The 12507-nt window shown below is 38.4% G+C and overlaps 3 protein-coding genes and 1 non-coding gene across 6 annotated transcripts; 1 reads left to right on the top strand and 3 right to left on the bottom strand.

Annotated features, from left to right (window-relative positions):
• The first annotated feature begins 60 nt into the window (after window positions 1–60).
• LOC123316889 (ras-related protein Rab-28-like) lies at window positions 61–4838 on the top strand. The gene is made up of 6 exons (XM_044903164.1): window positions 61–261; window positions 2816–3067; window positions 3119–3304; window positions 3970–4090; window positions 4422–4525; window positions 4596–4838. The coding sequence occupies exons 2-6, from the start codon at window positions 2987–2989 to the stop codon at window positions 4782–4784; spliced, it is 681 nt and encodes a 226-aa protein (XP_044759099.1). The 5' UTR covers window positions 61–261; window positions 2816–2986; the 3' UTR covers window positions 4785–4838.
• LOC123316894 (oxytocin-neurophysin 1-like) lies at window positions 268–2581 on the bottom strand. The gene is made up of 3 exons (XM_044903170.1): window positions 1910–2581; window positions 1068–1275; window positions 268–449 (listed from the first exon to the last, which is right to left on the bottom strand). The coding sequence occupies exons 1-3, from the start codon at window positions 2039–2041 to the stop codon at window positions 346–348; spliced, it is 444 nt and encodes a 147-aa protein (XP_044759105.1). The 5' UTR covers window positions 2042–2581; the 3' UTR covers window positions 268–345.
• Window positions 4796–11355, bottom strand: LOC123316880 (carboxypeptidase D). 3 transcript variants are annotated; one of them, XM_044903151.1, is made up of 11 exons: window positions 11190–11354; window positions 7747–8075; window positions 7529–7662; window positions 7335–7471; window positions 7088–7275; window positions 6717–6856; window positions 6508–6663; window positions 6110–6286; window positions 5961–6053; window positions 5526–5695; window positions 5071–5214 (listed from the first exon to the last, which is right to left on the bottom strand). In XM_044903151.1, exons 1-10 carry the CDS (start codon window positions 11231–11233, stop codon window positions 5570–5572), a joined length of 1524 nt encoding a protein of 507 aa, XP_044759086.1. In that variant the 5' UTR covers window positions 11234–11354; the 3' UTR covers window positions 5071–5214; window positions 5526–5569. The 3 variants fall into 3 exon arrangements, with proteins under 3 accessions (XP_044759085.1, XP_044759086.1, XP_044759087.1); XM_044903152.1 differs by lacking the exon at window positions 5071–5214 and adding an exon at window positions 5231–5420 and having other exon boundaries at window positions 11190–11355; XM_044903150.1 differs by lacking the exon at window positions 5526–5695 and having other exon boundaries at window positions 4796–5214; window positions 11190–11355.
• On the bottom strand, window positions 8216–8310 carry LOC123318105. The gene has a single exon (XR_006538262.1). It is a non-coding gene; the product is annotated as a U6atac minor spliceosomal RNA (small nuclear RNA).
• Window positions 11356–12507: the final 1152 nt, after the last annotated feature.

Raw genomic sequence — 12507 nt, 5'->3', positions numbered from 1 at the left:
CATTATCGTAAATGAATCAAACATCTACCAATTCATAATTTTCGTAATGGAAACTTCAAAAGTTTAAATTTTTTTTCCAACAATTAAGTGAAGCGATTTAATTTCAATTTATCGACGTGAAATCCTGTTTACATTCATTGCTGCCTTGGCAACAAGTCAACAGTTTCATTCATTCGTATCGTGCAAGTCGTTTGAAATCAACCAAATCTAACGTTGAATTAAGGAATTTTTTATTGAAATATTCTTGACATTTCGTGGAAGGTAAGCAATAGAAATAGTTCAAAATTTATTCAGTTCAATTTTACATCGATTGGTCGTCTCACAAACATTTCTCGAAATGCCCTATTAATAAGATAATAAATTGTAGGCGTCCAGTGGAAAAAGGTTTTCTGCTGAAGGGTTCCTAGTTTTTTCTTCGCCTCCACAACCGCTATCTATGTGGCAAGAATCTGGAAAGAAATAAACGATTAAATCTTTTTCAAGGAGTTATTTATTTGACTCCGTTTTTAATTATTGGAATTTAAACGTTGGGAAAATTTTTGGGTCATTAACTTCGAGGTTGGGCTTGAGAAATGAAAAAAGTCCCCTTGTGTAGAGAATATAAATGGTAGTAGGTAACTATATGCAGTATTTCTTCATTGTGATCATCAATGAAATGAATAGTGACATGGAAAACACGCAGTATTAATGAATTTAGTAGAATTAATTTCTAGGAATATGATTGTTCAAGTCAGGATCATTTTTCAACCGTATCTACAGGGTGATTTTTGTGTTATCGTGAGAAAAAAAGATAGTTCGGGCAATTTTGTTGTCATACAAAGCGTGGTAAAGAGCTGCTTCAATTTTTTTATCATGTCTAAGGAAAATGCTCTGCCGAACATAGATTACCTCCCTCATCTATGCTGCCAAACGTCAGTTTCACAGACAGGGGTGGGTAGTACCGAATCGACTCATAGAGCACAGAGGAGTGTTTTTGGCCTCGGTATTCATAAAATTCATTATAGTTTTTTGAACAAAAAGTTGGATATCCCGGCCTACCAGTTATTATAATCATATAAATAAAGTACCTTGATTGCAACATATTCCTTCTGCCGCGCAGCGTCCTGTGTTTCTTCTGCACGATGAATTTCCCGCTATGCAAGGCTCGCTCTCGTGGAAGTAGCCTTCCCTTTGGCAAACTATACTTTCCGGCGTTCCTATGAGGCATCCAAAGGGCCCGCAACATATGCCTGGTCCGAAGCATTGACCTGTTCTACCTGGTCCACAGCTAACACACTTTTTCGAAGGGAAAAATCAGTTAGAGAGCGGCGAAACAAAACAGAATTTGCACTAGCATCGAAATCATAGATATAACTCGACACCACAGAGTATTTATAAATGATCGTAGGGGGTGCGGATTTTGAAATTCTATGATAAGTAAGTTCAAAACCTGTGAGCACAGAATAATTCGAAGCCAACTGAGATATTCATTAAAATTATCGAGATGATGAGTAGAGAATATAATGAGCTTCTGGGTAATCACGAAATTCGATAAAAAAATCATAAAAAAAACCTACTCTGTTCGGTAGTTCTTCGATAATATTGGAATTGATTAATTTTCAAGAGGATTAGATTTGGGAATAGGCATTTTTCGAAGAAAACCTGACAGAAAAAATGAACTAGTTCTGTGGTCAGGTGTCAATTGATAGGAACTTGGGATATATCATCGATGAGATAGATTTCTGTGAACCAATGAGTGTTTGAGTTTCTATGACTCACTCTGTATATAAGATTGTGTAATAAAAGTGTGCATCAGTATCTTATTCGAGACTAGTCTGTAGTCAAAATAGTTTCGATTTTGAAATAATATTTAAAAAAAAAAGTAAAAATATAAAATTTCCCTAACAAACCACAGAATTATTTTTCTTACCGGTCTAACTTCCATTCTTGCAATCTTTCCGCTTCTCTTGCCGCCCCTGGGGCAGTTGGTGATGAGACAAGCGTCCACAACCAGAGCGTAAACCGAAATCAGAACGGCAAAAACGAAAATATTTCTGAACATCTTTCGCGGTTGATACTTTTGCGAAGAATGACTATCTCGCGGATTCGCCGTTTTTTATATCATCCCAAGGGATGCCGATCCAGAGGGGTAGTAGCGGTGCGTGGGATTTTTCGAATAACGACGTTTCTTTCGACTCCCAGGTTTTTTTGAGGGATCGAGATCGTTAACGGATATGAATTATGCTCACCGGTTGAATTCTGGGGTTTTGGGGGTTTTTCCTTATTCAAATAGCGTTATCCTGACAGGGCGTTCGAGAAATTAAAATTCCGATTTATCAAGCGAATATAATTCGTGAATTTCGATGTAGGTGTAAGTTTAAAAACTTATTGACGTCTTGGAGTCTGTGGAATTTCGAAATTATGTTGGTAGTTGCCCATTTAGTAACATTTTGAGTTGTGAAATTCAAGTTGGTATCGCGAATAACACTGGACCATAGATTTATCACATGTCAGTCTATGAACTGCCTGAAAATATTTTGAATTTTCCGTTTATGTTCTTGGTTTAATCGAATTCTTCAGATTGAAGGATGAAAAATAAAAAGTTACCTCACATAATCTTTGAATCAGATTACTAAATGGAGGTTTTAAGTATCCAACAAATTTTAATGATTCATCGTAAGGTATCAAGAATGTTAGGTCGTAAAACAACCCGAAAATATAATATTATGTAGGTATATAGCAAGATTTTGTCAAGTTCGGCCCTGGTTCTCATCCAAATTCGTCGAACACCATATCATCTCTTCTTTTCCGTCGTACCACATTTTTTTGCTTTCAGGATACGATCCTATTGTAATGCTGATCTAAATCCCATTCTCTTTCCACCTACCCGCTATGCAAAGATGATCCGATGATGGCTTCGCGGGAAGGATTATGCTCTATGTCACCGGAATCAACAAGTTAACCACAGAACTCTGCGAACTTCTTCCTCCGCTCAGCCACATCGGCCATGTCCGATTCGGACGGGGAGGGTATCGACGTGGAAAAACAGGTGAAGATCGTGATTTTGGGCGAGACGAACGTCGGAAAGGTGTAGTGGTTGAAGCGTTCTGGAAATTTCGTTCTTAAGCTTGTTTTTCAGACCAGTCTGATCAAGAGGTACTGTTTCGACGAATTCTCGAGATATTACAACCAGACGGTGGGTGCAGATTTCTATCTGAGGAGGTTGGCTTTACCAGGAAGGCATGAAGTGACTGTCAGAATATCGGATATTGGAGGGTTTGAGTTTAAGGGGTCTATGCTGCCAAACTATCTCTTCAACACTGATGTTAGTGATTTTTTTTCTATGGTTGAACGATGACATTTCGTAGATAATTTTTGAAACTTGAAAATTAGATGATTCACTTATTCAGTTTAGCAATTTTGATAGTAAATGATTTCTTAATTATCCTTGATTCATAAGATGCTTTTGCAAGTGCCATAGTAGCGTAGGTATCTCAAAGTAAAATCCTCCGTTCCATTCATGACTCGCGAATATTCAATAAGATGATAATAGAAGTTCTAATGTTATATAATATTTGTTGTTCCAATAAGAAACAACTCATTACTCATTAATTTGCAGAAATTCGCACCTAACAATCACACGTATTCGTAGAAATTAAACGATCATAAAATTTTCAAGTTATAAAGGCGATTCTGTGCTACTTTCTCTCGAATCTATGTCATTTCACGGTTATTTCGCGATCTTCATGAAAATCTCGACTTTCTGTGTTCGTAAAAAACGAAATTCGGTGATGAACGCATAGATCGAATAAATTAGCAATCTGTGGCTGTACGTATGTGCGAATTTTTGTCAGTTATTCTCGGAAAAGACAGTTTCTTGCAAGAAATTGCGCTAGTAGCTTTGGAACTGTTGGTTTTGCGCTTAGCGGAATTGTTCTGTGATAGATGTTTACGATTCTACGAGAATCATTTCAAGAAGGGTGATTTCAGATCATAATTTTGATGTACGACATTACGAATTCTGTGAGTTTCGAATATCTGTTGGTCTGGCTCAACGAGGTGGATAAAATTGTGAAGAAGAGGCCTTTAGTTGCTGTCGTAGGAAGTAAATGTGAGTTTTGCATGTTATATATTTGTTGTGATACAAAATCATTCAAAATAGCCAGAAAATCCACAAAAGTACGCCACAAATCCTTCAATGCCGCCACTGCGCACATCTAAATTGTTGAAATTCAATTTCTGAACGCTTCAATCTATTTCTATTAGGACTAATTCAGTTGACATGAAATAAGACGATTTGAATATGTATATCGCGTATACAAAAATCCTGATGATGCATAGATTAACTTTCAATTAATCTATGACGGAATATCCAGGAAGAATCCTCTATGTTTCATGTTGGGAAGAAGAGAAATTCTTCTTCATCGTCTATGGTGTTTTAGGCGATGTGGAGCACCACAGAAACGTGAAACCAGCTGAAGTTAAGCGGTTCGTTGAAAATCAAAATATGCTCAGTTTCTTGGTATCGTCAAAAACTGGGGAGGGGGTGAGTATGCTTCTTTCGTGAGCGGTAGGCGATTTAGGTCAGAGTTGCCAACTTAAAAAATTTCATTCAGGTGAATAATTGCTTTTTGGAACTGGTAGCTGGTCATTTGGGCATACCACTTACTGACAAAGATAAAGAACAGCAACAATCCATAGTGAAAGCCGAAATAATGCCTCCCTCTGCAAGGGTACCCATGAAACCACAGAAAACTGGATCCACAAGCCAGAACAGCTCATCGTCTGTGTGTTGTATGCAATAAAACGCAGAAACTACTTATATGTGCCTTTTTATTCGAAATAAAATGTAATTTGCAGAGTGTTTTTCTCTCGTGAAACAATATACACAATGGAACAATCGATGAATGTGAATTGATGGAAAAATACAGCACGAATCTTAAAAATAAATAAAACTACAACTTACACTAGAAATAAATTATGGAATTTGAAATCTCGAGGATTCGCGTGATGTTATAGCTAGGTCGTTCATTTTGTACTACTTAGTTTTTTCTGGACGTGCTTTGATCTATCCTAGCCGAAGATGTTGCTGACGAAACTGTTGAAGCCGTCGCTTAGAGATGAAAATATGCCCCCTTGGGGGGGTCTGTTGAGCTGTGGTGGAGGTGGCCCCCTGTGAAAAGGTGGATGATGGGGAGTTTGAGGGTGAGGCCTGTAGTGGTGGCCGTCTTTACGCTGAAATAATTGAATAGAATTGAGAGGTAATTTAGGTCCACTTAGGTGTGGGGTATTCTTCTATTTACAGCAGTTAATCACTTGTATTTTTTTTAAATTCTAAATTAAATATCCTCAATTTCCTTCCCCTCCTAATCAGAACCTAAAGAAGCCAAAAATTTCCGAAAATCAGGGAACATCATCAGTTCTTCCCAGCTCAACGGCGGCTAAAAGAAGAGAAAGAGTAAGTTTTGAAAAGAGACTACACTACATCTATCTACCAAGATTTCTACATGAGACGCGAGTTTACATAAGACCTTTTGTCTACTTACAACAATTTCCCGAAACCATAAGAGAAAATCCAACAATTTTCCCATCAGTCCAAAGGAAATGTTATCTCGCTTTCACCCTGTAAGGGTCTATGTACTGGTTCTATCACTGTTGAGGGATTAATAATGGTTACAGGGGGTGATGTTACTGGTTTTTTGTAATGTTCACCAGGCTGAAATACGTTCAACTTTCATATATACAAGATATACCATCACCTGAAGCTATATTTACATAGTTGAAAGATGAAAATATTGAATCATGTGGAAAATTCGTAAAATGAATAAAATTGGTCCTTTGACAGATGACGAGTGACAGATGACAAGTGAAAGAATATTAATCACCTTCTATGTTTTCCACATAAGTCAATAGGAAGATGGGCTGTTAATGATTCCAAGAAGTTAAATCGACCTGCATGTCATATTCACGAAGAAACTTACCTTGGCGGCCATCATCGTAACGTTCAGAAGAGTGGCGTGTTGATCTGTCACGACAAATTCTAGTTCACGAGGTACGAATCCGTCGGCGTAAACCTGAGAAAAAAATCGAACTTGAAGGGGGGTACGACATTTTTTTACGATTTGTTTACCTCCAATTTATAAACTCCCGGTAGTAGAATCCTCCAGAATTCCCCGTATTTGGTCGATTGGAATCCGACGTCCCTGGATTTTATCTTCAGAGAGGCTTTCTCTATAGGGTTGCCGTTTTCGTCGACCACATAACCGTGCACACCCCTATGAGCTTCGGCTAAGAACTTTATGAGCGACTGAAAAAAATACATAGGGGTTAAGGATTTAATATTGATGATACGACCAAATTGATCCATCCTGAATCAGTTGAAATTACAAAAAGAGATGATGAGATCCTAAGTACGCCCCTGTCTGCTCTGGAATGAGCGAGCCAGAGGTGGAGTTGATGGATGCAACAAGTGCAGAAATAGATTCCTGTGTAGACGAATCACTTCAAATAGATGGCGAATGTACTTACAGCCTTGTTGTCCTCCCAGTACTTGGGTAGCTCCTGCGCAGGGGGGTACTTGCAGCAGGAGACCTCAAGAGTGACTTCCATACAGCCGTACCACACGTAGTTGAAATCCTGCATGCCGCCGGTCAACGGGTACCACTCGGCGCCGTTGGTGATGCCCTGAAAATTAATCGACTGAATTTGGGTCTGGGAAATCGAGAGGACGTGCTTACGCCGTTGAAGCCCTTCTGGGAGGATTTACAGGCGACTCCTCTGCTCATCTTGGCGTGGTTGGTGGAGTAGGTGAGAGCCAGATGTTTGAAAACGTCATCGTCAGGGGTTAGAGATGGGGACGAACCGAAACTGGAGAACACTGAGGAAATATGGAGGTTAAAAGATGTTTTTCGATTTAAAATTTGATCGGGACTCACGGGAACATAGGGCTGAAGATCTGCAAATTCCTTGCAGCGTAAAAAACTTTACAATGATTAAATAACTAAAATCTCGATGCGAAAAAGTTGATCGAAATTCACGTATGAATTTATTGGATGATTCATGGTGTATTTTATTTCTATAAATAATACCTTGGACGATGAATTCTTACGTGAGTTCGGTGTGTTGTCGAAGGGGTAACTGGCGACTAGGGCGCCACCGTGGAGCGATCCGGAAAGTACGAACTGTATCTTCGAAATCCACTCTTTCACAGCTTCAGTCTCCGGCTGAGGCCGCTTGTTGTTCTGTTTGAAGTAATCTGGAAAGTTCCTGTTGAGGTCGAACCCTCTGGCGTTATACCTACAAGAGAAAAGAGGTTGATCCTTGTTTTTCTCGGGATATTGAGGGGGTTAATTCACCTTCCTTGGCCTCCTTCGCAGGTTCCCTCTTTGGAAACTTCAAAACCGTCCGGGTTCATCGAAGGCATGATGTGGATTCTGGTGTTGTCCAACAGCCATCTTGTGTAAGGGTCCACGTGGTATTGCGTCACGAAATGCTGGAAATGTTATTGGTTGAATGAATGAAATAACTATGAAATTTGGTCACTACTCACGTGGATCAAATGCAGCATCAATTCTCGACTGACAGCTTCATTTCCGTGCATATTAGCGACATATTTCACATCCGGCTTACCAATCATGTGTTCGTATGGAGATGCGGAGACAACCAAAACCCAGAGATCCCTACCTGTGAAATAAATTAATTTTTGTTGTGTCTTTCCATATGAAGTGATCAATTTCAAGGGTCTATGCTATGAAAGGGCTGTTTTACCTTGGACAGATTTCCCAATGGAATAGAGCGCTGTTAGCGTGGGATATTTGGCAGTTGTAGCCCTGAGAAATTTAGTCATGGCTTCGTAGTCATGGTAGACGTAATCGATGCCATAAGGTTCGTTCTGGACGTCCAAATTGTAAGTACCAACTGTTTGGTAGTTTCTCTGTTCGGCCTCTGGTGTGAGCTGTTGGTTACCCTGACTGGCGTATTCGGATTGGGTGAAATCCACGGCTTGGTCTTGCGAATCAGGGTTGAAAAATTCGCTCTGAGCTGTGCATATAGCTGCTAAGGCTGACAGGAGCCATATGGATGGATTCATGATGGAACTGAAATCACAGCACATCTGAGTATGGATTCAGGATGATGAAAAACTTGGTAAATGTAGAAACAGAAAAAACTACACGTTATAATGTTTTGAATGGATTCAAAAATTTATTGAAACGCACGAAGAGAAGCAAATGTTTCAAAAAAATTTAGCTCAAGTGTGCTACGCTTGAGCATTTGTATTGTAATCCATCCTTGTCTAGGGGAGTGCTAAACTTCTCTCCTTTCATACAACACGTTGATAATGCACTCTCCGCTCGTATATGAACTCTTACATCGAAAGGGGATCTGAGTATTATGTATTTAAGTGATCAGGAGCGCCACCTCGTGGAGATTCCACTAAGTTGATAGGGGCTACTTGTTAGGAAACTGTTCCGTTGGTAACTGTGAAATCCATAATTTTCTACAGATGCGTTCCTGTTGTAGAATCGGCCTAAATTTTCAATATGCAGTTCTGTGTAACATAATCCCACGCGAGACGTATTGTTAGCCAACAGAGATATGAATAAAAAACAAACAAAAAGTCAACATTTGAATACCATATCAAGATGAATATCGTAAAAATTTACATATAGGTCTTTGCATGTAAATTTAACCTTTTTACCGGAACAAAGGAGAGCATGACATTTCAACTGGTTTCTTCCAACTGATTTTAAATTCAGTTACTGTCTCCCAAATATCACTACGTTCGAAAATATTTCTCTGGACTAGACTTTGGAATATTAAATTTTTATTTGTTGTGTCTGAACGCTCGTACCAACACTATAATTTATTAGGGTGCTCTTTTCTTCATTCACATAACTTATGTAGTATTTTAATTGAATTCTGTGATTTGCATTATGAGGGTACAAGTTATTTTGGAGAATTATGAATTATGCTCCTTTTCTGAAAAACTTTTATATGAAATTAATCAAAGTGCGTCAAGAATTATGCCTTATCAGATCAAGCAATCAGCTCTAGTACTACTAGCAGCCGAAATTTCGGAGTTGTTCTAGATCATTATCACAGATCCATAAATAACGTCTATGACCTGTCTTATTTGGCACAGACAGCAACACCCGTATTTCCATCTTTGAAAATTCGACTTCCCTGCCCCGAAACGAACGCCCAGGCGTTCCCATTTCACCGCCAGACAATTTCGATTAACGGTAAATATAACAGAACAATTTAGTGCGATAAATCGTCTCGGAAATACGCTTTTCCGTCATCAAAGATCGTTAGACACTTTCTCGTCTGCTCTGTAAGATCGATTTCTCAATTTCACTCACGTATAGTTTCCCGGGTTGTGATTCGTTTTCTATGGTGGGCGCTGTGGGCCGCGACGCAAGGTGACCTTATTAGGTCAAGGCCTCGCCGCAGCTGATTGGAAATCAGGTCGCGGTTGTCCTCCAGGCCAGAAAGAAAGGTCCTAAAGTAGGTACGTGGCGCATTCAGCAAGTCGTTCGGTCGAATTTGAACTTTCGACTCGACCTTTTCGAAATTTACGGCAAGGTTGGCAACATTGAAATATGCACAGAAATGATCAGGTTAGATGCATGCATAGAAGAATTAATTCAAATATTCGATTCCTGAGTTTAGTAAAGTCTTTTACATCGATTTTCTTGAATCTATTTGGTGGAAATATACGACAAAATGGATAATGGTGATTCTCAATACATTTCGAAGAATGTAAAATCTCAATTGTGCTGGGGAAATTATTTATTTCCATTAGGACAACATGTGAATTGAATTTAGAAGCCTAATGACTTTTCCTTCCGTCCTGTATAAGTAAAGAACGTGTAACATGTTGCGGAAGTACATTCATTACATTTTCAGCTCGAATTACCGTATACCGGGTAATGATGTGCTTGTATCGAAAATATCCGTTAGGCGTGATTGATCACTGGACAATTCCAAGGGGATCAAGATGAAGATTTTTCTATTGTCATGCATTCAATGAATGAGGAAAGGTATTTCTGAAGACATGAAGTTTTATATCTAAGGCGATTTCTTTAAACACAAAAAGTTCATTTAAACGCACTGTTGGAAAACGACAATTAAGAAGCACTTGATCATGAATAATTTTTTCCTACCTATAATAACTCTTTGTTTATCCAATGTTAATTTTCACGCGTTGGTGCATAATCATTATTATTCCGCTCTAGAGCATAAACATCGCATGTATCATAGTTCAGTATTCTTATATTTATCGATCTTTCACTCCGAAAACCATCAAACCAAATCTCTATGACTAGAAATTTTCACTGGTCATAGAAATTATTCTGTTTTTCACTGACAGTTGATCAGTTTTTTTTCACCTACTATTTGAAATTTGTACTTGTGAATAACCAATATATAGATATATACGAAAGGATAAAGTGTAATGCATGTTGTAGATGAAAATATATACATGGGAATGGAAACTCAGGATTAAAAAAAAATTCGAAGGTTAGTCGATATACATTTTCTTTCTTCAAGAGCAAGGCACAATGTTCAGTTCATGCAATTTAATTTAACGCCTGTAGGGAATGAAGAAATGATGCGACACAATTAAATGTGACTTAGCGCTTCGTGAGTAATTAAGTAATTATAATGATTTCTCCGAAAATTGATTTCATTTCGTCACTGAATTTAGCAGAATACGAGACTTTCTCGGTTTCATAGAAAGACAACACGATAATTATTCCAAGAGGATGTTTGAATTTTAATTATGTTTATGAGATTTAAAATTATAAGGAATTCCCCACTTACATAAGCAAAACACTTATTATTTAAAGTAATATTTCAACGATTCATTGAATTATTGCAGGAAAATAAGAATCAAAGTTATATGAAAAAGAAAAGAAATAATATGAATCATAAGGATGCAACAATATGAACTAAATATGTAATTTATACGTATATCGAGTGATAATTCCGATTTAATCTCCGCTAAAATATGATAGGATCGGATATCGTGCAAATTTTTTAGGAATATAATACTCTATGATATGCATAGATATTCAAAAACATAGAAAATTGATAGTTCAAATGGAAGTATTCTACGAAAATTCAACATAAAAACTTCTTGTTCGCCTTACCGAAAGAAAAAAGAGGTTACAGGCGTTCTGACCTTGATCTCTAATCAATTAACTTACCTTTTGACGCCGCTGGACCAAATGCACCTATGCACGCAGCGCATATGTGGAAAAAACAAGAATTTTATGGACACCAATGCTACGTCATAGAAATCACCGTGTGTCTTCTTGTCGTACTATAAAAACAAGTGAATGTTGAGAAGAGCCATCGTTTGCACCTGAGAACGCGGTAACGGAATCCCCCGCCACGTTGCCGGATCGAGCGGGGACTTTTCCCTCGGAAAATATACAGATTTGCGGTGAACTGATTGAATGTTTACCCTTCAAATAATTCTAGTAGTATGTTTTTAATTTGATGAAATGAGGCAGCATGGACCAAGAGGCATAGTGGATCTAGAACGTTGAATATACGTATGTTCAACTGAAAACCAGAATTTTCACCTTCGATTTTATTAATAGGGAGTTTTCACTCGGTAGCATAAAGAAGATTCATGAATCGCCCTTTTTCAAATGAATCCCTCGATTTAAGAGTTTTCTGGCACATCCGGCAACAGCGCTACCCCCGGAATCTGACGGTGCGTATGTTGAGCTTTCTAGGACATCTCACCCGCATCCGATCTGACGGATTTCTATGACATTCCACTAATTGGTCCTAATGAGGACGAATTAAATTTGTTGTTAGTCAACGAGGCGTCGAGTCGCACGGGAGCAGTCGCCCGAATTTGACAGATTGAGCTGTCAATTCGATTTTCGCGATTGTTCCGAATCATTTTGGTCATGGCCGAAGGCGGTTTGAAGTTTCAATGTTTCCGAAGCTCATTAAATATGGATTATGGGAATTTCGACGATTGTTCTCAGCGAAAAACGCTGTGAAGGTTGATTTCACGCATTTAAACTCGAAAATATCGGTATAGATGGATGGAGAAGCGCATATATTGGAGAAGACCAGAAAACCATGGTGAAAAGCACCAAAAACTAGGTGAATTGAGGCCATAGACTTGAAATATTCAAATATTTTATTGGGTCTATGATTGTGACACAGAAATTCGAGACAGCAGAGGACCATAGACACAAAAGCTTGATGAATGTTCAGAATATTCTGTCAAAATGGTCCATTCTTGCAGCTGATGTTGCAAATGGCACTAAGCTCCCGTCATCGAACAGGAACATGTTTGGAAAAACGACCAGTCGTTTGAAGAGCGTTCTCTGTGACCCCGAAGGAGTTATTCATAAGAAATCAAACAAAATAGATCATTTCTTCTTTTTTATTTAGTCCCTGCATCAGAACATATGAACAAGTACAAAATATGCAGTGGATACTTTGCATCAAAAATTCTCACATTACCTATTTTCAAGTATAACCTAACAACATTGCGTT

The sequence above is a fragment of the Coccinella septempunctata genome, chromosome 7 (genome assembly GCF_907165205.1).
Source record: "Coccinella septempunctata chromosome 7, icCocSept1.1, whole genome shotgun sequence".
Taxonomy (NCBI): Eukaryota; Metazoa; Arthropoda; class Insecta; order Coleoptera; family Coccinellidae; genus Coccinella; species Coccinella septempunctata.
This window is presented reverse-complemented; position numbering and strand designations above follow the sequence as displayed.

Bases quoted from the DNA above. Each gene is read 5' to 3' on its own strand.
- LOC123316894 (XM_044903170.1), bottom strand. From the start codon at position 2,041: ATGTTCAGAAATATTTTCGTTTTTGCCGTTCTGATTTCGGTTTACGCT. The intron at 1,276-1,909 runs GTAAGAAAAATA...CCTTCGAAAAAG, and splicing joins CAAGAATGGAAGTTAGACCG to TGTGTTAGCTGTGGACCAGG. The intron at 450-1,067 runs GTACTTTATTTA...ATTTCTTTCCAG, and splicing joins AGGAATATGTTGCAATCAAG to ATTCTTGCCACATAGATAGC.
- LOC123316880 (XM_044903150.1), bottom strand. From the start codon at position 11,233: ATGCGCTGCGTGCATAGGTGCATTTGGTCCAGCGGCGTCAAAAG. The intron at 8,076-11,189 runs GTAAGTTAATTG...CTGTGATTTCAG, and splicing joins TGGTCCAGCGGCGTCAAAAG to TTCCATCATGAATCCATCCA. The intron at 5,215-5,960 runs GTAAGTTTCTTC...CAATTATTTCAG, and splicing joins TTACGATGATGGCCGCCAAG to CGTAAAGACGGCCACCACTA.
- LOC123316889 (XM_044903164.1), top strand. From the start codon at position 2,987: ATGTCCGATTCGGACGGGGAGGGTATCGACGTGGAAAAACAGGTGAAG. The intron at 3,305-3,969 runs GTTAGTGATTTT...GGGTGATTTCAG, and splicing joins ACTATCTCTTCAACACTGAT to ATCATAATTTTGATGTACGA. The intron at 4,526-4,595 runs GTGAGTATGCTT...AATTTCATTCAG, and splicing joins CGTCAAAAACTGGGGAGGGG to GTGAATAATTGCTTTTTGGA.